This window comes from Leptopilina heterotoma, unplaced genomic scaffold, assembly GCF_015476425.1.
Source record: "Leptopilina heterotoma isolate Lh14 unplaced genomic scaffold, ASM1547642v1 Lhet_39, whole genome shotgun sequence".
NCBI lineage: Eukaryota > Metazoa > Arthropoda > Insecta > Hymenoptera > Figitidae > Leptopilina > Leptopilina heterotoma.
The window spans coordinates 7,297-31,537 of NW_025111058.1; the positions used below are offsets into that span (position 1 = coordinate 7,297).

The 24,241-nt window shown below is 23.0% G+C and overlaps 2 protein-coding genes across 2 annotated transcripts; both read right to left on the minus strand.

Moving 5' to 3' along the window:
• Positions 1 to 13,194: 13,194 nt before the first annotated feature.
• Positions 13,195 to 18,751, minus strand: LOC122506042 (U4/U6 small nuclear ribonucleoprotein Prp4). The gene is made up of 5 exons (XM_043618014.1): positions 18,628 to 18,751; positions 17,635 to 18,175; positions 16,936 to 17,313; positions 14,151 to 14,364; positions 13,195 to 14,024 (listed from the first exon to the last, which is right to left on the minus strand). The coding sequence occupies exons 2-5, from the start codon at positions 18,155 to 18,157 to the stop codon at positions 13,565 to 13,567; spliced, it is 1,575 nt and encodes a 524-aa protein (XP_043473949.1). The 5' UTR covers positions 18,158 to 18,175; positions 18,628 to 18,751; the 3' UTR covers positions 13,195 to 13,564.
• Positions 18,752 to 19,747: 996 nt separating this feature from the next.
• LOC122506039 (mitochondrial 2-oxoglutarate/malate carrier protein-like) lies at positions 19,748 to 23,600 on the minus strand. Its single transcript, XM_043618008.1, has 6 exons — positions 23,524 to 23,600; positions 22,116 to 22,331; positions 21,892 to 22,028; positions 20,748 to 20,918; positions 20,181 to 20,280; positions 19,748 to 19,943 (listed from the first exon to the last, which is right to left on the minus strand). Exons 1-6 carry the CDS (start codon positions 23,598 to 23,600, stop codon positions 19,748 to 19,750), a joined length of 897 nt encoding a protein of 298 aa, XP_043473943.1.
• Positions 23,601 to 24,241: the final 641 nt, after the last annotated feature.

A 24,241-nucleotide genomic window follows, 5' to 3' on the forward strand; every position in this document is an offset into this window, starting at 1 on the left:
AATTTTTTAAAACTCTTAGCTTCGCTAAACTCGAAAATTCGATTGTCTGCTAATTGGCGGATGGAGAATTTTGACTAGTAATTTTGCCAAAATTATTTTTTTTAAGGAAATTCTTGTAAATAAACGTCTAATGAACAATGGGCATCAACAAAATCAATTGTTTATTAACAATTTAATTTTTTAAAACTCTTAGCTTCGGAAAACTCGAATATTCGATTGTCTGCTAATTGGCGGATGGAGAATTTTGACTAGTAATTTTGACAAAATTTTTTTTTTAAGGAAATTCTTGTAAATAAACGTCTAATGAACAATGGGCATCAACAAAATCAATTGTTTAATTGCAGTTTAATTTTTTAAAACTCTTAGCTTCGCTAAACTCGAAAATTCGATTGTCTGCTAATTGTCGGATGGAGAATTTTGACTAGTAATTTTGCCAAAATTATTTTTTTTTAATGAAATTCTTGTAAATAAACATCTAATAAACAATGGGCATCAACAAAATCAATTGTTTATTAACAATTTAATTTTTTAAAACTCTTAGCTTCGCTAAACTCGAAAATTCGATTGTCAGCTAATAGGCGGATGGAGAATTTTGACTAGAAATTTTGCCAAAATTATTTTTTTTAAGGAAATTCTTGTTAATAAACATCTAATAAACAATGGGCAACAACAAAATCAGTTTTTTATTAACAATTTAATTTTTTAAAACTCTTAGCTTCGCTAAACTCGAAAATTCGATTGTCAGCTAATTGGCGGATGGAGTATTTTGACTAGTAATTTTGCCAAAATTATTTTTTTTAAGGAAATACTTGTTAATAAACATCTAATGAACAATGGGCAACAACAAAATCAATTGTTTTATTGCAGTTTAATTTTTTAAAACTCTTAGCTTCGCTAAACTCGAAAATTCGATTGTCTGCTAATTGGCGGATGGAGAAAATTGACTAGTAATTTTGCCAAAATTATTTTTTTTAAGAAAATTCTTGTTAATAAACATCTAATGAACAATGAGCAACAAAAAAATCAATTGTTTATTAACAATTTAATTTTTTAAAACTCTTAGCTTCGGAAAACTCGAATATTCGATTGTCTGCTAATTGGCGGATGGAGAATTTTGACTAGTAATTTTGACAAAATTTTTTTTTTAAGGAAATTCTTGTAAATAAACGTCTAATGAACAATGGGCATCAACAAAATCAATTGTTTATTAACAATTTAATTTTTTAAAACTCTTAGCTTCGCTAAACTCGAAAAATCGATTGTCTGCTAATTGGCGGATGGAGTACTTTGACTAGTAATTTTGCCAAAATTATTTTTTTTAAGGAAATTCTTGTAAATAAACATCTAATAAACAATGGGCATCAACAAAATCAATTGTTTATTAACAATTTAATTTTTTAAAACTCTTAGCTTCGCTAAACTCGAAAATTCGATTGTCAGCTAATAGGCGGATGGAGAATTTTGACTAGAAATTTTGCCAAAATTATTTTTTTTAAGGAAATTCTTGTTAATAAACATCTAATGAACAATGGGCAACAACAAAATCAATTGTTTATTAACAATTTAATTTTTTAAAACTCTTAGCTTCAGAAAACTCGAAAATTCGATTGTCTGCTAATTGGCGGATGGAGTACTTTGACTAGTAATTTTGCCAAAATTATTTTTTTTAAGGAAATTCTTGTAAATAAACATCTAATAAACAATGGGCATCAACAAAATCAATTGTTTATTAACAATTTAATTTTTTAAAACTCTTAGCTTCGCTAAACTCGAAAATTCGATTGTCAGCTAATAGGCGGATGGAGAATTTTGACTAGAAATTTTGCCAAAATTATTTTTTTTAAGGAAATTCTTGTTAATAAACATCTAATAAACAATGGGCAACAACAAAATCAGTTTTTTATTAACAATTTAATTTTTTAAAACTCTTAGCTTCGCTAAACTCGAAAATTCGATTGTCAGCTAATTGGCGGATGGAGTATTTTGACTAGTAATTTTGCCAAAATTATTTTTTTTAAGGAAATTCTTGTAAATAAACGTCTAATGAACAATGGGCATCAACAAAATCAATTGTTTATTAACAATTTAATTTTTTAAAACTCTTAGCTTCGGAAAACTCGAATATTCGATTGTCTGCTAATTGGCGGATGGAGAATTTTGACTAGTAATTTTGACAAAATTTTTTTTTTAAGGAAATTCTTGTAAATAAACGTCTAATGAACAATGGGCATCAACAAAATCAATTGTTTAATTGCAGTTTAATTTTTTAAAACTCTTAGCTTCGCTAAACTCGAAAATTCGATTGTCTGCTAATTGGCGGATGGAGAATTTTGACTAGTAATTTTGCCAAAATTATTTTTTTTTAATGAAATTCTTGTAAATAAACATCTAATAAACAATGGGCATCAACAAAATCAATTGTTTATTAACAATTTAATTTTTTAAAACTCTTAGCTTCGCTAAACTCGAAAATTCGATTGTCAGCTAATAGGCGGATGGAGAATTTTGACTAGAAATTTTGCCAAAATTATTTTTTTTAAGGAAATTCTTGTTAATAAACATCTAATAAACAATGGGCAACAACAAAATCAGTTTTTTATTAACAATTTAATTTTTTAAAACTCTTAGCTTCGCTAAACTCGAAAATTCGATTGTCAGCTAATTGGCGGATGGAGTATTTTGACTAGTAATTTTGCCAAAATTATTTTTTTTAAGGAAATTCTTGTAAATAAACGTCTAATGAACAATGGGCATCAACAAAATCAATTGTTTATTAACAATTTAATTTTTTAAAACTCTTAGCTTCGGAAAACTCGAATATTCGATTGTCTGCTAATTGGCGGATGGAGAATTTTGACTAGTAATTTTGACAAAATTTTTTTTTTAAGGAAATTCTTGTAAATAAACGTCTAATGAACAATGGGCATCAACAAAATCAATTGTTTATTAACAATTTAATTTTTTAAAACTCTTAGCTTCGCTAAACTCGAAAAATCGATTGTCTGCTAATTGGCGGATGGAGAATTTTGACTAGTAATTTTGCCAAAATTATTTTTTTTAAGGAAATTCTTGTTAACAAACATCTAATGAACAATGGGCATCAACAAAATCAATTGTTTATTAACAATTTAATTTTTTAAAACTCTTAGCTTCGGAAAACTCGAATATTCGATTGTCTGCTAATTGGCGGATGGAGAATTTTGACTAGTAATTTTGACAAAATTTTTTTTTTAAGGAAATTCTTGTAAATAAACGTCTAATGAACAATGGGCATCAACAAAATCAATTGTTTAATTGCAGTTTAATTTTTTAAAACTCTTAGCTTCGCTAAACTCGAAAATTCGATTGTCTGCTAATTGGCGGATGGAGAATTTTGACTAGTAATTTTGCCAAAATTATTTTTTTTAAGGAAATTCTTGTTAACAAACATCTAATGAACAATGGGCATCAACAAAATCAATTGTTTATTAACAATTTAATTTTTTAAAACTCTTAGCTTCGGAAAACTCGAATATTCGATTGTCTGCTAATTGGCGGATGGAGAATTTTGACTAGTAATTTTGACAAAATTTTTTTTTTAAGGAAATTCTTGTAAATAAACGTCTAATGAACAATGGGCATCAACAAAATCAATTGTTTAATTGCAGTTTAATTTTTTAAAACTCTTAGCTTCGCTAAACTCGAAAATTCGATTGTCTGCTAATTGGCGGATGGAGAATTTTGACTAGTAATTTTGCCAAAATTATTTTTTTTTAATGAAATTCTTGTAAATAAACATCTAATAAACAATGGGCATCAACAAAATCAATTGTTTATTAACAATTTAATTTTTTAAAACTCTTAGCTTCGCTAAACTCGAAAATTCGATTGTCAGCTAATAGGCGGATGGAGAATTTTGACTAGAAATTTTGCCAAAATTATTTTTTTTAAGGAAATTCTTGTTAATAAACATCTAATAAACAATGGGCAACAACAAAATCAGTTTTTTATTAACAATTTAATTTTTTAAAACTCTTAGCTTCGCTAAACTCGAAAATTCGATTGTCAGCTAATTGGCGGATGGAGTATTTTGACTAGTAATTTTGCCAAAATTATTTTTTTTAAGGAAATTCTTGTAAATAAACGTCTAATGAACAATGGGCATCAACAAAATCAATTGTTTATTAACAATTTAATTTTTTAAAACTCTTAGCTTCGGAAAACTCGAATATTCGATTGTCTGCTAATTGGCGGATGGAGAATTTTGACTAGTAATTTTGACAAAATTTTTTTTTTAAGGAAATTCTTGTAAATAAACGTCTAATGAACAATGGGCATCAACAAAATCAATTGTTTATTAACAATTTAATTTTTTAAAACTCTTAGCTTCGCTAAACTCGAAAAATCGATTGTCTGCTAATTGGCGGATGGAGAATTTTGACTAGTAATTTTGCCAAAATTATTTTTTTTAAGGAAATTCTTGTTAACAAACATCTAATGAACAATGGGCATCAACAAAATCAATTGTTTATTAACAATTTAATTTTTTAAAACTCTTAGCTTCGGAAAAATCGAATTTTCGATTGTCTGCTAATTGGCGGATGGAGAATTTTGACTAGTAATTTTGCCAAAATTATATTTTTTAAGGAAATTCTTGTTAATAAACATCTAATGAACAATAGGCAACAACAAAATCAATTGTTTAATTGCAATTTAATTTTTTAAAGCTCTTAGCTTCGCAAAATTGGACTTATCAAAATACTCCATCCGCCAATTGAGGCTCTGGATCTTAAAAAGGCACTTTCCGCATAGACTTTACATGGTGAAAGTGCCCTTTTAATATCTGGAGTCTCAGTTAGCAGACAATCGATTTTTCGAATTTTGCGAAGCTAATAGCTTTAAAAAATTAAAATTTTAATAAACAATTGATTTTGTTTTGCCTATTGTTCGTAGAATATTTGTATTCAACTCTATAAATAGTTAAAGAAATTATTGGTTCCGATAAAATTGTTATTTGAGGAAATTAATTTTTTTAGATTCAAATAAGTTTTTTTAATTTCAAGGAAAATTTTTGTTTGTTTCAAAAAAATTTTATTTGGTTTAAATAAGATTTTTTTTTGTAAAATAAATCCCTTAGTTAATTATAATAATGTTTTTAGTTTCAATTACGTTGTTTGATTCAAATAAAAATTTTATTTGTTTATAATTATTCTATTTTGTTAAAATAAATTTTTTTTCTTTCTAAAAAATTCTTGTTGTTCCAAATAAAGTTTATTGCATTGAAAATAAATTTTATAATAAGTTTTTTTGATTCAAATAATTTTATTTGCTTCTAATAAATTTTAATTGTTTCAAATAAGTTTTTTTTAGTTGAATTAAAATTTTCCTTTCTTTCAAATAAATTACTATTGATTTAAATAAAACATTTCTGTGTTTGTATAGACTAAGAGTTTTTTTTAAGAAAATATTTTTCATTTCAAATATTTCAGAAGCCATCAACTATAGAATTGTCAATTTTTTCCCTCAAACTTTTTATTCCTTTGATTATATAAACTAGGAAATCAATCTAAACTTTGATATGAAGTTTTCAATCTTTGTAGAAATCTCTTAAACTTTTGCAAACAAAAAATAGTCTAACACTAATTGACGACTCGTTTTAAAGACAATAAAAATGTAATAAAGTTAATAATGCTTATAATCAGAGAATTGTTTCCTCAGGAGACAATTTTTCTTTTTTTTTTGAATAGAACAAATGTCAAAAAAAAATTTTGTTTTTTTATTTCATTGTCATAAAATCATTGTCATTGAAGCTAAAAAATCCTGCGCACTTCGATAGACGAGACATCAATTAATCTTCGACCGAAAAAAATAGGTCAAATATGACGATGTTTTACGCGAAAGAGAATGAATGTGTGCGAGAAAAGGAGAGAGAGAGAGAGAGAGTGCACTATATAGGGGAGAAAAATTTTTAGACGAAAAACTAGGTATGTGCTTTTATATATATATTTTCTTCGGATGCGGAATAAAAGTTGTAAGTTGGCGTCGTGCGGAAAATGTGAAGAAGAATCTTTATTGTATTCGTCACCTATAAGGAGTATATACACAAAATGTCATTTTGAATTCGATACTAAAGGGAAGCGGAAACTTCAGAATTCCTAAAAGTTTTATCGACCTCTCACACTTTCTCTCTCCCTCTCTTTTTTTTTATTTCTCATATATTCTCTTTCTCTTTTTCTCTCCAAATTCATGAGGAATGGAAAAATCGAATGAGACTGCCGGGCAAAAATATGTCTCCTCAAAGTAGAAAATAATTATAAATGAAGGAACGTCTCTTTCGTTTTATGAAAATCTTCCTGAACAATTTTTGAATTGAGTCTCCAATCTCGTGGAAAATATCGAATGTTAAAGTCAGCTTATTGAAAATGAATAGAGTTTTAAAAGAACTTCTTTAAATAGAGATTTTTAACTCCTCCAATTTTTTTTATCGCTCTTTTTAATTCAGTAACGATTTTCTATGATTTTTTTTCCTTTTCTTTCAAACTAAAGTTGTGAATTTAGTTTTATAGAACTAATTTCTAGAAGTGCTAATTTTTTTTAATTAATAATTTTTTTATTTTAAATTCAATTTTTATTTTTTAAATCCTTGCTTCAATTTTTAAAAACATTTTATTCAATTTTAAAGTAGAAAAAATTTATTAATTATAATAAATAAATAATACCTATAAATATATTTATTTGCTCTAAATAATTTTTTAACAAACAGAAAAAAATTTATTTGATTCAAATAACCGATTATTTGCCAATTATCAAATAAATATTTACTTGAAACAAATAATTTTTATTTATCTCAAAGAAATTGTACTCGAACCAATAGTTTCAGTGCATAAAGCAAACATTTAATTGGTTAAATTTAATTAGTTAAAAAAAAATTTGATTCAGGTAAATATTTATTTGATAATATGATGACAAGTATTATTAATATTATGACAAGTAATCGGTTATTTGAATCAAATAAATCTTCATTCAAAAAAAAAAAAAATTAGGCCGAAATTAGTGAAAAATTAGTCAGAAAAATAAATATTTTTTTCAAAGATTTATTAAAATTGAATTTATTATTAATTATATTTGATTTAATTTATTACATTAAAAATATTTTATTTTGAAATTATTTATTTACTATAATTAATAATATTTAATATTAATAAATATTACAATAAGTAAAATATTAATAAATATTAGAAAAACCTTTAATTAAAATTTTTCAAAATTGTAATGATTTTTTAGGAAAGTAATAACTAATTTAATCATTTTTTAAAATAAAAATTGACATATTAGATATTACAATTTTAAATTAATTAAAATTTTCAATGATTTAAATTTAAAAACCTTTCGATATTTAATTATTTCTAAGAATTAAAAAATTTCAAACTTTAATATTGAAATTAATTTTTAAATTGACTTTCTTATCAGAAAATTCTTCGAGAATTCAATTATGAAAATCCAAAAGTAACTAATTTATAGAATAATTAATTATTTTTAAAACTAAAATCTCAAGAATTTTATTCGAAATTTTGAATTGCAAATAATTTTATTAATTTTATTTGAATAATTGAATTCCTGTGAAAATTTTTAGTACTTGTGAAAATAGTTGAATTCTTGAGAAGAATTTTATTAAAATTTTTGAAAATAATTGAAAGTTTCAAAGAATTCAATTACAATATTGCATTTAAAATAATTGAATTTGTTTCAAGATAAATTTTATCAAAATTATTCAAAATAATTGATTTTTTCAGATAATTTTGTCAAAATTTTTCTAAATAAATTGAATTATTTCAAAAAAATCTAATAGAATTAGGAAATATTGAAAGTAATTGAATTCTTGTGAAGAATTTTATTAATATTTTTCAAAATAATTGAATTTTTTCGAAGTTTTTTTTATTATTGATAGTATCTTTGAAATAAATTATAAATTTTGAAAATAATTAAATTTTTTCGATGAATTTAATTAAAATTGAATTTAAAATAATTGATTGCTCTTAGTAAATTCTGTTGAAAATTTTCTAAGTAATTGAATTGTTTCGAGAAAATTTAATAGAACAGCAGATATTAAAAATAATTGAATTCTTGCAAAGAATTCCATTACTTGTAGAAATAATTGAATTCCTGTGAAGAATTCTATTATTTATATAAATAATTGAATTCTTGAGAAATAATTTTATTAATTTTTTTTAAATAATTCAATTTTTTCAAAAAATTAAAAAAAAATAATTGTATTTGAAATAATTTAATTGTTGCTATAAATGTTATTATTTTTGGAAATAATTAAATTCTTTCGAGTAATTCAATAAAAATTGCATTGTAAATAAATAAATAAAAATAAAAAACAGAAATATAAAATAGAAATAAATAAAATTTAAAAAATTATAATGAATGAAACGAAGCTATTAAAATTATAATTTAATGAATAAAATCATAAAAAAAAAATATCGAAAAGAAAATGTGAAAATGAGTTTCCAATAATTTGGTTTCACAAACTCACAAACACACACGCGACATTTACGATTGTTATTCTAATTTTTTATTCCGTTTGAAGGCGTAAATTATAAGTAAATTTATTTTTCGAATTGAAAAACTCATATAGATATCGGACAAATAATAATCAGAACCGTATAGAAATTTTATGAGGAAATATTCTTTTGTAAAAACAGTATTAACATACCTTTGATCAGGGGATTTCGTTCTCCAACTTCCGTCGTTTGTGTTTTTTTTTCTCTCTCACTCTCTTTTTTCTCACTTCCTTCCATTTCGCTTTTATCATTCTTTCACGCTCTCTTCTTCCTCTCTCTCTCTCTTTTCTCTCTTTCTCTCTCTCTCTCTCTCTCTCTGTAATTTTGAAAAAATATCGTGTCTCGAGTACAAATTTTCTCCAAATATTGACATTTAATTATATGACAATTATAAAGTATATATAAAACGATTCGTTGCGAAAAAAAAAATCAGGTACAATCTTCAATATTTTTTATCAAAAGAACCTCTTTCTGCAAAAAAAAAAAAAAACTGACCGCTTTTTTTAATGAGCGATAATTTGAATAAACCCTCCCCTCGTCTATAATTTATTTAATAAAAAGAATAAATGATTTAGGTAAGTTTTTTTTTTTTTTTTTTGTAAGAAAAAAAAAGCGGCAGTAGCGTTTGATTCATTATAAAGCTTCAGTTAAGGGATGAATATAGAAAGGATTATATGGTTTGCTAATATCAGAAGAATAAGTGGACTATGAAATAACATCAAAGAAACGTAAGTACCAACTGCATGGGATCGAAGAACCTGTATAGCTTTGTACTACTTTGCAAACTTTAGAAAGCTCATTACTCGCTTGAAGTTGAAATTCTCATGCAGTCAACTCTCGCCAGTGCTATAACGTTTATATATACATATATACAGGACCAATGTTCACGAAACCCGTTGGGATTTTCTCAAAGTTTACTACCTCTTTTCAATGAGAACCCGCGTAGAATTCTCTCTCTCTCTTTTTTTTTTCTCCCTCCCGCCTTCAATTGTTCCACTCGACCACTCTCATTTTTCTCAAAAACACTTCGCGGTCGTAGTTTCGTCTATTATTTTGCGATGCCTTGAAATAAAAAAATACTTATAATACTTGAGAACATATTTTCTTATTATTTTTTTTTTGCCCCTGATGATCAAAAGCTTTCAATATTTATAGAGTCTGGACTTGAAAAAAATTTTTAATTCACGCTCGCAAATTACAGTGAATTAATTAGAAAAAAAGGAATGTCTTCCTTATAAAATGGAAGAGAAAAGAGAACCTTGAAAAAAAGGCATTTTTCATAAAGACAAGTTTTTAAATTTATTTGAGAAATTTTAATTGAATTAGAAAAAAATCGTTTGTGACTTTGCGATGAATTAATTTAAACTCTAGAAACGTGTTCTTTTGGAAAATTTTAATTAAATTTATTTTTTTGAAATTATTCTTGTTGAGGAGGCAGATAAAAATTATTCGACGAGAAAAAATTGCCAATTCTGTTCAAAAATTAATTTGACACAAAAGAATTAAATTTGGAAAATTATTGTATCAATATTTGATTCAATAGATTTATTTGGTTTTTCTATTTGACTGGAAAATATAATTAATTCGTGTGGAAAAATATTTATTTACTATTTAATTAATTGCAGGCTTCGTACTTGACTATTATTTTTTAAAAAAAGTAGCTTTAGGACTGAAAAGGAAGAAGCAAAAAAAGTAGATAACAAAAAATTAAATTTCAGGATTAAAAATCTCGTTTTACTCGATTCAAAAATTCAAAAAAAAAATACTCGATTTCAAATACCAAACTTAATTTCTCAATTAAATTATTTAAAAGGTGAACAAGTTTTAAATAAATATTCAAACAGTTATTGTTATTTATTTTTTCAGAGAAATTAAAATTATCAATAAATATAAAACCTTTGGAAATTAAATTATTCCTAAAACAACAATTTATAAAAAAACAATTTTTCTACAACAACAATTCTTATAAAATTCAATTATTTTTTTAGAAAGACATTTAAATAAAATTATTCCAAAGTTCAATAATTGTTTACTAAAATAAAAAATTAATTATTTTTTAATTAAATATTTACATACTAATTATTACAATTTCATAAGAATTAAAATTTTCAAAGGTTCGAATTTAAAAACCTTTTGATATGTAATTACTTCTAAAAATTAAAAAATTTTTAAATTTAACTGAAATTAATTTTTAAATCGAGTTTCTTATTAGAAAATTTTTCGAGATTTCAATTATTAAAATACATACCCAAATAAATAATTGATAGAATAATTAATTATTTCTAAAATTAAAATCTAAAGAATTTTATTTAAAATTTTGAGTTCTTGTGAAGAATTTTATGAAAATTTTTGGAAATAATTAAATTCTTGCATATAATTTTATTAAAATTTTTGGAAATAATTTAATCTTTCAAAAAATTCCATTACAATTTTATTTAAAATAATTGAATTTTTTTCAAAACAAATTTTATTAAAATTATTCAAAAATAATTGATTTTTTAGATAATTTTGTCAAAATTTTTCTAAATAAATTGAATTGTTTCGAAAAAATCAAATAGAATTAGGAAATATTGAAAGTAATTGAATTCTTTCAAAAAATTTTATTATATGTGAAAATAATTGAATTTTTGTGAAGAATTTTATTAATATTTTCAAAAATAATAATTGAATTTTTTCGAAGAATTTTTAATTATTGACAGTATCTTTGAAATAAATTATAAATTTTGAAAATAATTTAATTCTTTCGATGAATTTAACTGAAATTGCATTTAAAATAATTGATTACTTTTAGTAAATTCTGTTGAAAATTTTCTAAGTAATTGAATTGTTTCGAAAAAATCTAATAGAATTAGGAAATATTGAAAGTAATTGAATTCTTTCGAAGAATTCTATTATTTGTGAAAATAATTGAATTCTTGTGAAGAATTTTATTAATACTTTTGAAAATAATTAAATTATTCGAAGAATTTTTTAATTTATTTTTATTTAATAATTGAATTTCAGTGAAAAATTTTATTAATATTTTTAAAAATAATTCAATTTTTTTAAAAAAAAATTTTATTATTGACAGTATTTTTGAAATAAATTATAAATTTTGAAAATAATTGAATTTTTGTGAAGAATTCTATTATTTGTAGAAATAATTGAATTCAATTATTTTCAATACAATTTGTATTGAATTACTAGAACGAATTTAATTATTTCCAAACATAATAAAAATTATATCAAGAATTAAATTATTTTCAATACAATTTTAATTAAATTTGGTGAAATAGTTCAAATATCTTTTAAATTTTTATTAAAATATTTCGCAAAAATTCAATTATTTCTACAAAAAATTAAATTTTTATTTTGAATTTTATTTGTAGAAATAATTGAATTCTTGCGAGAAATATTTTATTAAAATTTTAATTAAGGTAATTGAATTATTTCACGAAATTTAATTAAAATTGTAATCAAAATAATTTAATTCTTGCTAGAATTTTTATTGTGTTTGGAAAGAATTAAATTCGTTCTAGTAATTCAACAAAAATTGTATTGAAAATAATTGAATTCTTTTAAACAAGTTTTATCAAAATTTTTTGAAATTAATTTATTTCAGTCAAAGAATTTTATTAAAATATTTTAAATAATTGATTTCCTTCGAAATTTTCTTTTTTGAAAATTGTATTTAAAATAATTGAATTTCCTTTGATAATTTTATTATTTATGAAAATAATTCTAATTTTGAGAAGAATTTCATTAATTTTTTTAAATAATTGAATTCTTCTGAAAAGTTTTATTAAATAGTAAATATTAAAAATGACTGAAATTCAACGAAGAAATAAATTTTTTGTAAAAATAATTCAACATAAATTAGGTACTTAATTTGTTATTAATTTAAAAATTAAAGATTAATTAAAAGTATCCAAATCATAGAAGCAAATCATAGAAAAAATAGTAAATAGATTATAAATAAAAAAAGCCTAATAGGTTTTAGTGAATTAGCACAAAGCCTGTAATTAAAAAAAGAGATAAATTTTTTTTAGCAGAAAAAAAATGCAAAAGTCGAGAGGAACTTTATAAATTTGACTCGAAAATAATTAATTAGTATCGAAAAATATTTATTACTGATTTAATCGATTTAATTAATTACTTAATTGGAAGAAGAGATTAATTGAAAAAAAGAGATTTTCAACAGAAAAGACAAATTCAAAAGTTGAGAGGAAGTTTATAAATTTATCATGTTAAGAAAATTGCACACACTTTATCATTTTATCGTCTCTTGCCTTGACAAATGAAACTCCTCTAATCTTATTTAAGACATTTTAATAACAAATATTGATGCATCAAATTGTACGTAAGTTCAAGTAAAGCATTTAATCTCGAAAACACTTCCTCGTGATGTAACTCGAAGCAATTAAAACTAATCGACACTGGAAGATTCCGTGTATTCATGAAGGTTACGTTGCAATTTTTCCATTTTCTCCCATTTTTTTTTAAATTTTCTAATTTCTATTTCCCTCTCTCCCTCTTATTTTCTCTTTTGTATTTACGGAAAAATAAAATTGAAAAAGAAAGAAAAAAATATTCAAAGAATAATTGTTTCTACATTAATGGAAGTTATTAAAAAAAAGGAATAAAAAAAAGAAAGTGAAAAGTTGTAATATCATGGATTGACGCAAGTAGATTACAACTGAATCTGCCCAGTTTTATTAGCAAATAAACGATATATCAGCTTTCCGTTGAATGACCTCCGTTATAAATAAATCAGTATCGTATCATTCTTTCTCTTTTTTTTTCGTTAAATTAACAAAACAATCAAACTGTTGTCAAAAATGTGTGGAGAAAAAATCCACTTTTTTCCACAATTTAAATAGTCCACTATTTACAATTCGATTTTTAATTCTTGAAATTTCACTCTCTTTCGTTTTTTGGGGTTAAAAAAAATTGTGAATTTTTTCATTTTCAAATGTGAAATTTTCCTCTAGAAAATACACTTCTTTTTTTGTGTATTTTTTGCGAATAAAAAAGTCCATCTACACTATTTCCGGTGCCCATAATTTGAAAGTCCTATCAAATGAACTTGTTGCGATGAACTGATTATCTGTCGATATATCCGCAGACATAACTTTCCCATCATGTCCCGGTAATGTTTTCAATGGCTGCCAAGTTTTGTTGGACCATATTTTTGCCGTGCCATCATATGAACTTGTGACTAGATATTGTCCCTCGACTTTTTGATACTTGACATCGGACAATAAACTCGTGTGCGCTGGAATAGTGTAAATGCAGGATCGTTTGCGAAGATCCCAAATTTTACATGTATTATCCTCACTTCCAGTGGCAACGTGAAAACCATTTGGCGAAAAGTCTATTCCAAATATCGATTTTAAATGACCCTCCATAAACATTATACACCTACCGGTTCGTAAATCCCATACTCTGCCGAATGAATCTTGACCGCCGGTCGCCACGACACTTCCGTCACATTGAAAACTGCAAAAAAAAAAAATGGTACGAAAATTAGAAAAGAATTCTCTGGTTAAAATTTCGAATTTAATTTCGAATTTAATTATTAATTATTTTTTTTCTCTTTAAAAATACCGAAGGGAATATTCTCACCTGATGCAATGCACCGGTTTCGCGTGGCCTTCCTGATGTAGGACTTCGGCTTGTTGCTCCAAGTCCCAAAGTCGCCATGAAGAATCGTAACAACATGTGCCGAGAAATCTCCCGGATGGATGAAACGCTATCCTTGAAACTCGAAAAGGTTCATGACCCTCGACCTCTGCCAGTGGTTTCTCTCCTGTTCCGCCTCCCCATAATTTAACAGTACCTGCAAATAAATATTATTCAGAAAAATAATCTTTTGATATTCGAGCATCTTTTTTTTCACATTATCTTCCTTTTTTTTAATTAAATTCAATTTATTTCAAATATTTTTTTTTTTTTGAGGAAATTACAGACTTCGCACTCGTTAATTAATTAGAAAACCGTAGCTTTAAGACTGAAAAGAAGAACTAAAAAAGCAGCTATCAGCAAATTAAAGTTGACGGCTGGAAAAACTCGTTTTAGTAAATTCAATGGACAAAAAAGACTCAATTTTCTTTAGGTTTAATAATTAATTAAATAATTAATTTTAATCAAAAATTTAATTATGTATTTTCCTTTTTTCCAGAAGGAATATTAACTTTTTTTCCCTACTATGAAAATAACTCCATTTCTAAATTTTTGTATAATTCAATTATTTTCTAAATTTAGAATTAGAAGAATTATAATTAATTCTTTAAGAATATGATTATGTTTGAAAATTGTTTAGTATTAAATTTTAATTATTTTACTATGTTTAAAAATTAGTTTTAAAAATAAAAAATCAAAATTCTTTCAAATATAAAATTTATTTCAATGAAATTTGTCAAAATTTACGACTGTTTCGAATTTTTAAAATTATTTCCGTAAATTTAACTATAATATTCAAGAAATTTAATTACAATTTTTTGTGAATTCTTACTTAAATTAATCAAAATTTCCGTACCTAATAATTTTTGTTAAACAAATATTTTAATTTGTACTTATTAGTTTATATTTTTCAACAAATTAAAATTTCAAATAATTTTATTGTAAAATCTTTGGAAATATTGATTATTTATAAAAATTACACCTGCAATTCTACAAAAACTCAATTACTTTTAAGAATTTTCAATTAAAATTATTCAAAGCTTTAGTAATTTTTTAGAAAAATAATAAATTTATAATTAAAAATAAATACTAAAATATTGTAATAAGTTATTACAATTTTTCGAAAACTTCCTTTCCTTTAAAATTTCTAAATTAAATTATTCAAAAATTCAATAAGTAATTTCTGTTAATTAAATATTTAAACACTTATTTTATTTGTTCACAGAAATTAAAATTTTAAATAATTTCAATGAAAAATCTTTGGAAATTTAATTATTTCTAAAAATTACAACTGCAATTCTTCCAAAATTAAACTATTTTTTAGAAAGAATTTTAAATAAAATTTTTCAAAACTTTAATAATTTCCTAAAAAAAACTAATAAAGTAATAATTTTTGAAAATAAATACTTAAATATTACAATTTTTCAAAAAACTTAATTTCTTTTAGAATTTCTAAATTAAATTATTCAAAATTCCATTGAGTAATTTTCGTTAATTAAATATTTAAACACTTATTGTTATTTATTTTTCCACAGAAATTAAAATTTTAAATATAATTTCAATGTAAAACTTTTGGAAATTTAATTTATTATTAAAAAATTACAACTGCAATTCTTCTAAAGTCGAATTATTTTTTGTATAGGTTTTAAATAAAATTATTCAAAACTTTAATAATTTGTTGGAAAAATAAATTTTTAAATATTATTATACTTTATTAGCAATTCAAATTTTTAACGATTTCATTTTAAAAACCTTTGGAAATTTATTTATTTGTAAAAGATCCTACTATAACGCTTCTAATTTTTAATTATTTTGTAAAACTTTAACAGAAATTCCTTTTTGAATCAATTCTTATTTAACTACTAAAATTCAATTATTCAAATACAAAAGTATATTCGTAAAAAATTGATTATTTGAAAATTTCAATTGTAACTCTTGTTGATAAAAAATATTATACAAAAAATATTAACTTGTAAATTAATAAACGTATTGTAATTTTAATTTTTTATTAAATATTTTAAAATTTTAATCGACTAAAATTTGAAAAGATCGTATTAGTTTGGTTTTATAAAGTTCAAGTAATAGAAATATCGTAAAATAGTATAGTAAATAGTAGATTTGGTAGATAAATGCTAAGTCTGAAATTAATATTACTAAAAGCGTTATTAATTAATAATATTTTAAGTATTAATTGTTAATAATATTTTGAGTATTAATAATTAATAATACCATAATACTATCAATTTCCTCCAAATACAAAGAATATTTGAGAATATTTACATTGAAAAAAATTTATTTGTTTCAATCAACTACTTGTCTATTATCAAATAAATATTTAATTGAATCTAATAGTTTTTATTTAAGTCAAATAAATTATATTTGAATCAATAATTTTAGTATTTGAAGCAAATACCATTTAATTGGCTCAAATAAATATTATTTGATGTAAATAAATATTATCTGATGGGAATAAATATTATTTGATGGAAATAAATATTATTTGATAAAAACAAATATTATTTAATGGAAATAAATATTATTTGATGGAAATAAATATTATTTGATGGAAATAAATATTTATTTGCTGATTGTCAAGTAATCGTTTATTTGATAATATTCAAGTAATCGTTTATTTGAATCAAATAAAATTTTTTCCGTGTAACATTAAAAATTATTTAAAACAAATAAATTTTTTTCAATGGAATTTGATTAGAAGAAAAATATTTACCGTCAGACGCGCAACTCGCCAGCATACAAATTTGTTCACTTTCATTGGCAAGAAGATCGTCATCGATTGTTGCTTTGGGATGAAAAACAATACATCCAACATTACAATTATGACCTTTTAATGTTCGTAAGTGACTACAATCTGGTACAGACCACAAATTACAACTTCCCGACCATGACGCCGTGGCGAGAACTTTTGAATTTGGACTAAACTGGCAATAGGAAATCGGTCTCGTGTCGCCAATTTGCGAACAATAAATACTCAATGCTTGCAATTTCTTCAGTAATTCCTGACGTCGAGCTGTACGCGTTGCACCTGGAAGTTCCAATTCCTGCCTTGCGTTCTCTAATCTCGCCTTCGCCCTCGGCAAGGAATATGCTGAAAGTAAACAAATTAATGCTCAATTCGCTTTTAATTTTATATTCAGTAGTTTTTTTTCACTTTTGATTTTCTATTCTGTATTTTTTTTTATTCACTTTTAACTTTATACAGTCGACTCTCGATAGATTGGATCTCAAAGGATGTAGAAAAAATTTCGTTTATTTGATCGTTCGAAAATTCAGGAACAGAAATAATTCGAATTGATTGGAATATTTTTTAGAAATAACTGAAATAATAATTTAAAGTACTATTAATATCTTGAATGTTAAAAAAATGTTACGATTTAAAGTAAAAATATAATAATAATTAAAAAATTACAAGCAATCCATTGACGAGCAATTTGTAGAGAATCGGGACCCTCGTGATACCAAGTTTCGGTATCTTTCTCAACGAGTTGAGAGGGTTTCTCCTCGTCGTCGTGTTTCTTTTTTATCGCATCTTCACCGAGACTAGCGAGAAGTTCTCTCAATCTTGCACGTCTCTCGGCTGGTCCCTCGCCAAATAAACAAATTGGCTCGCCCAAATGTCGGAGATTTTTCTTCACCTCCGAGTCGTCGGTTGAAACATTAATTTGTCGCGCTTTCTTGCGTCGTTCAAATTCCTCGAGTAGTGCTTGACGATCTTTAGACATTTCATCCTCAAGGTCCATGTACTCCGTGGAAATGTGCACATTTCCTGCTGACATTGCCGAGTTTGAATTTTTATTTGGCGTTGAATCGTCTTTATCGTCGTCGGAACCATCATCAGCGGCTGCTGCAATTCTTGCACGTTCACTCTCCTCCAATGAGCCATAGTGAACTATTTTTTGCTTCTTTACATAAATTTCCTCGTCGTCTGACATTTTTTTTCTATTTTTTAACTGAAATTTACGAAGAAAATTTTGTTTTAATTTACTATTTTTTTCTGCTTTTATTTATTAAAAAGAAAATAATGGAATATTTACATATTTCACTATTTTTGTTACTAATTACAGAACTGTATGTTAATTATATTTTCAAACATAAATATCGCATTAGCAAAATATTAATGTTTTGCATAAACAAAATATAAACAATTTTTAACTTTCTTGGTTATCGTTTCTAATTTAAAAAATAAATGGAAATCGAAGGCGTAAAATACCAAAAAGAATAAAAATTGCATAAATATTAGCTGGTATATATAATTATTAATTAATAAATAGAGTTTATTTAGAAATTATAAAAAAAGGAGAAATTATTTTCATAGGTTAGGAATTTGCAGTACTTGGAAATTCTCGTTGAGTATTAATTTTTTGAATGAATAATTATGAAATTTGAATTATTTTCTACTTACCTTAGATATCCGAAGGGGTAATCAATTTTTTGCATCTAATTAAAACGCCAAATACACCAAATAAATTATGAAAATAAGAAACAAACAAACCGGACACAGTTGAAAACAGCAACGTTGTTTGTCGATAACTGAAGGTTAGGTTAGGTTGGGTTCTGTCACGTGGCGCTTGCACTTAAATGCGGGAAAATTCAAATATTCAAAAATCTTGAAACAAGTTCAAATTAAATTTATTTATTTATAAATTATTATTATTATTATTATATTATTATTTTTATTATTGTTATTCTTATTTCAACTTTAATTGTTTTATCATTATATTTAATTTTATTTTATTATAATCTAATAAAAAAAATTTTTAAATAAATAAAATAAAACATAATATAATAAAATATAAAATAAATAATACTAATAATAATAATAATACAGTAAATATTAATATATTAGGTATAAAGAAATAAATAATATAAATAAATTTTTTTTAAAATATTAATAAATAATTATTTATTTATATTTTTTAAAAACTAAAAACATATTTCCTTTAGTGTTTCTTTCTTTATTTTTTTTAAATTTATTATTATAAAAATAAAATATTACATTCAGTGAGAAGTTGACGAGATTGAGTCTCTGGAAAATTTTTAGATTTCGAAGAAATGAAGAAAATTACAGACCAAAAGAAAAAAAGAAGAAAATCTCTGGAGAATTAATTTAACGATAAAATAGATGTTATCACAAGTGAAGAGTAAAAAAAAATTATATCTTGAAAAAGAAATGCAATTTTCTTTAAGTATTTTCTCTTCATTCCCATGGGACTGTTTTCAACGAGGAAAATTTCTTATGCAAAGAAATTTTTGTTAGTCTCTCGTTAAAAATAAAATCGAGTGCAAATCGAAATAAAAATTATATACTAAAATTTGAAAATAATTATTTACATGAATAATAAATGAAATACAAAAAAAATTTATTTTGCAATTGAAAAAAGATGAATATAAAGTAAATAACGCAATAAAAGAAAATAAGTAAAAATAAAATAATCTTAGGAATCTAAAAATATATGTAAAACAGTAAAAAAAAAAAAAATTATTTATAAATGAATAGGAAGAATTTCTTTTTTAATGAGAATTTACTTAGAAACATAAGTTTTGTAAAATTTAGCAAATTGCTCATTACAGACGAAAGTAATTATTGTATGAGGTCCAATTCTACAGTAAGTTGGCACAAATCCTTTCCAAAGAGCCATAATTCCTTCAGTTTTTGCTATATTTAGCATAACTTTTATAATAGTTGGTGGTTTTTTAACGTCCTTTAAATTCTGGATTCTGTAAACATTTTTATATACATTTTATTTAAAATAATAAATATTTAATAAATTTATAAATATTTATAAAAATTTTTGTGTAGTTTTTAGTTAATTTTTTTTGTTAATTAATTAAAAATTAAATATATAAATAAATAAATTAATAGTTTATTAAAATGAATTATATAGTTGTAAATTATAATAATACAAATTGAATTTTAAATAAATTTTAATTCAAATTATTATAAAAATAATTTACCTTGTTTTTGCAATGTCGAATGGCATTGAATTAAAAGATGTCACAAGACCCGAAATCATTGCTGAATAAATGTGCAGTAAAAAACCTTCTGGCACGTTCACTAAAAATTAATTTAGAAAAAATGAAATTAATAATGAAATTAATAAAATGAATAAGAATTTATTCAAAAACGAAGATAACGTTTATAATAAAATTGAAAAATTAGAATAAATTAAAAATGCAAAATTAATGAAACAAAAAACAATAATTTGAAAAATATAATAATGAAATGATAACAAATTAATAATAAAAAATAATAATTAAATAATATTTATTTATTCAATTTCTAATTTCTTGATATTTAATTTTTTTTTATTACATTTTTAATAGAATGAAATAATTCAATAAAATAATAATTAATCATAAGATAATAATTAAATAATATAATTAATAGGCAATATAATACATTTTTAAAAAAATTGATTTAAAATTAAATTGATAAAAAATAATGAAGAGAAAAATTAACAAAATCAAAACAAAATAAATTTCTTTGAATTATGGCGATTCTTGATAAAATTTTATATTTACTTTTTGAATTAATCAAAACTTTTGTTTGACTATAAGTCGCTAATTGTGAAACATTAACAACAACAGCTCTTCCCATTGTCGCGACACTTCCTCTCCATAAATTCATTACACCTTCCTCTTTTGCCACCCTTATAAATGCATCAGCCACATTCCTATAGTTTCTCCTCTGATCTATAAAAATAATTATAAAACAGTTATAAAAAAATTGCATGTAATAAAAAATATATTTTTTAGACACAAAAAAAATAATTTTGTTAATAATAATTAGGATAATTAATAATTATTAATGATTTAATTATAATAATAATCTGTTAATAATCGATTTCGATTTTTCTACTTAAAAATATTTTTTCAAGATTTTATATTCACACAGTTTTGTTAAATTTACGTTTTTTTCAATTTTTACAACTATTTTTTTTTATAATATTTCGAAATAAATATTTTTTTGACAATAATTAATTATAATTTATAACTAAAAATCGATTTTAAAAATGAATAGAAAAAATAGTGTTTTAGATTGAAATTAGTTTCTGGGGTTGAAATATTATTTTCTAAACTTAAAAAAACTATTATTTCTTTATTTGTCTGACTATTTATTAGGTTCTTCTACTTAAAACTAGGATAATTAGAAAAAAAAATTGCTACTTTCTTCTATGTCTGACTATTGACAAATATTTCTACTTAAATATAGTAAAATTTGTTATAACGAAAGAAAATTTTACTTTTTTCAAATTCCATCCATTGTATATTTTTATTGTCTGACTGTTACTAGTAGTAACTACTTAAATATTAATTATCACACTAAAATTTTTTGCAGAACAAATTTTTCTACTTAAATATAGTAAAATTTATTTTATAACAAAACAAAATTTTAATTTTTTCAAATTGCATCCATTGTATATTTTGCTTGTCTGACTGTTACTTGCAGTAACTACTTAAATATTAATTATCACACTAATCTTTTTTTACAGAACTACTTTTTGCAGGATAATCAATTATTAAAGATTTAATTATAATAATTTATGAAAATATTATTATTAAAAAAATATTTCGTTCATTTGAACGTTTCAAACTTGGAAATCACAAGAAAATTAATAAATTCAAATAAAAAGGAAATAAAATAAAAAAATTATTATTATTATACCTGGAGGCAGTCGTCCATCGGTTGTCATTCTCACTAATGCAAGATCAGCCGGTGTTCCAATAAATGCACCAGATCCTCCGGCAATTGCAGCCATTGCGCATAAAGTTAAAAAATTTGGCTTGCCTGTGTACCTTTCTCTATGTTTTTTTTTCCAAAAAAGAGAAAAAATTTTTTTTTTATTTAAATTGAAAACTATAATTTTTAAGAAAATGAAGAAAAAAAACCTCCAACTGTCCTGAAGCTGATTGTAAACTCCCAATCGAGTTGTTGTATAAGTTGCTTGTCTGACCAAACTTGCACTCAATCCATCGTAAAAATTAATTATCCTCTCATTACGAAGAATGTGAAGAAATGTTTTTTTAATTGACACCGTCTCCGTACTAATTTGCATTCGATTTTTAACCACGTCAGTTGGATGCACCACGCAAGTTGCACATATACTAAGTGAAAATAAAAAAATGAAAATTACAAAAATATTTTTCGAAAAAATATACAAAAAAATAGAAATTAAATTATAAGGTAAATAAAAACGAACAAGTTGGTCCGGATTAAATAAATAAAAGAAAATTTAAAAAAATAAAAGAAAATTAAAAAAAATAAAAAAAAATTTAAAAAAATAAAAAAAAATTTTTAAAAATAAAAGAAAATTTAAAAAAATTAAAGATAATTAAAAAAGAGAAATTGTAAATTAATTTAAATAAGAAACGTGGACAAAGTAAAATATTAATTTCAGCTAGAAAGATTAATTTTTAGCTTTTTAGAAAGATAAGGAGAAGAACATTAATTTCAATGTGAAAAAGGAAAAAAACTTAAAAGCTAATTTTAATAAAAAATGGAAAAAATTAAAAATTAATCTAAGTAAAAGATAAGAAAAAATAGAAATTAATTTCAAGAAAAAACTAGAAGAAATGAACATTAATTTCAATAAAAAGGGAAAAACTTGAAAACAAATTTTAATAAAGAACGGAGAAAAGTAAAAATTACTCAAAATAATGAAGGAGAAAAAATAAAAATTAATTTCACTAAGAAACGAGAGAAATAAAAATTAATTTCAATAAAAAGCGAAAAAAAAATAAAAATTAATTTCAATAAAAAGCAAGAAAAAATACAAATTAATTTAAATAAAAGACGAAAAAAATAAAAATTAATTTCATTAAAAAACAATAAATTTAATTTCAATAAAAAACGAAAAAATTGTTCAATAATTTTAGTAAAAAGACGGTAAACATTATTTTTTCATTATTTAGCTAAATTCTTTTGGTGAATAAAGTTATTAATATAATATTAATACGAAAGGGCTCTTTATCTTCTTGTAAACCTCGTTTACTTATTGTAAATAAATATTAAAAAAATTAATTTAAATAAAATACGAAAAAATTAAAAATTTCAATAAATAGGGAAACTAGGTTTTTATAAAAAATTATTAATAAAAATTGAAAATTGAAATTAAAATTTCTTCAAAACTGTTAATAAAAATTGAAATTTGAAATTAAAATTTCTTCAAAATTATTCATAAAAATTGAAATTTGAAATTAAAATTTCTTCAAAATTATTAATAAAAATTGAAATTTGAAATTAAAATTTATTTAAAATTGTTTAAAATGTTAATAAAAATTAGTGTAATTTTATTACCCGGACAGTCCAGCATTGAGGAAATTTATAAAAGGAGGAAGTGATTTTTGTTTCTCCTGTTTCGATTGATCCGCCATATTTTTAAAATTATTACAATTAACTATTTTTACTACTATAATATAAATATTTTTTTTACAATAACAATATTATTCGATTTAATCCATTAATTATCCTCTAACCTATCAAAAATTATCATCAAAATTAATATGAAGGCGCTGTGAAAGGTAATTCGATTTTCAATTGTCAAAGTTTAAATGGCGATGATTTTCAGAGGGAAAAAATTATTTCTCGGTGGCAATATTAAACTTGAAATCAAATTAAAAAATATTTCTCTATTTTGAAAAAAAATATACTCATTTTTTTATTTTTTAATTAATTTTTTGTTTGTTTAAACATTTTTTGTTCTTTATTCTTTTAATTTCAAAGAATGTTTTTCTCTATTTTCTCTATTGCCTCTTTTTCTCTATTTTCTCCAATTGTTTTTATTTTTATATCGAAATAAAATAAAATTAAAAAAAAATATTGCTAAGACTAAAAGGAAATATTAAAATTATTAAATAATAGTAAAGAAGACGAGAAGCAATCTTTCTCAAATAATAAATAAAATTCCTTACACAAAAAAAAAATAAAGAAAGATCGTTACAAATGTCATTAAATTGTTTAAAAGCGAGCATGACACAAAGTTTTTGTTTTTAATTTTCTATATTTTTAATGTAAA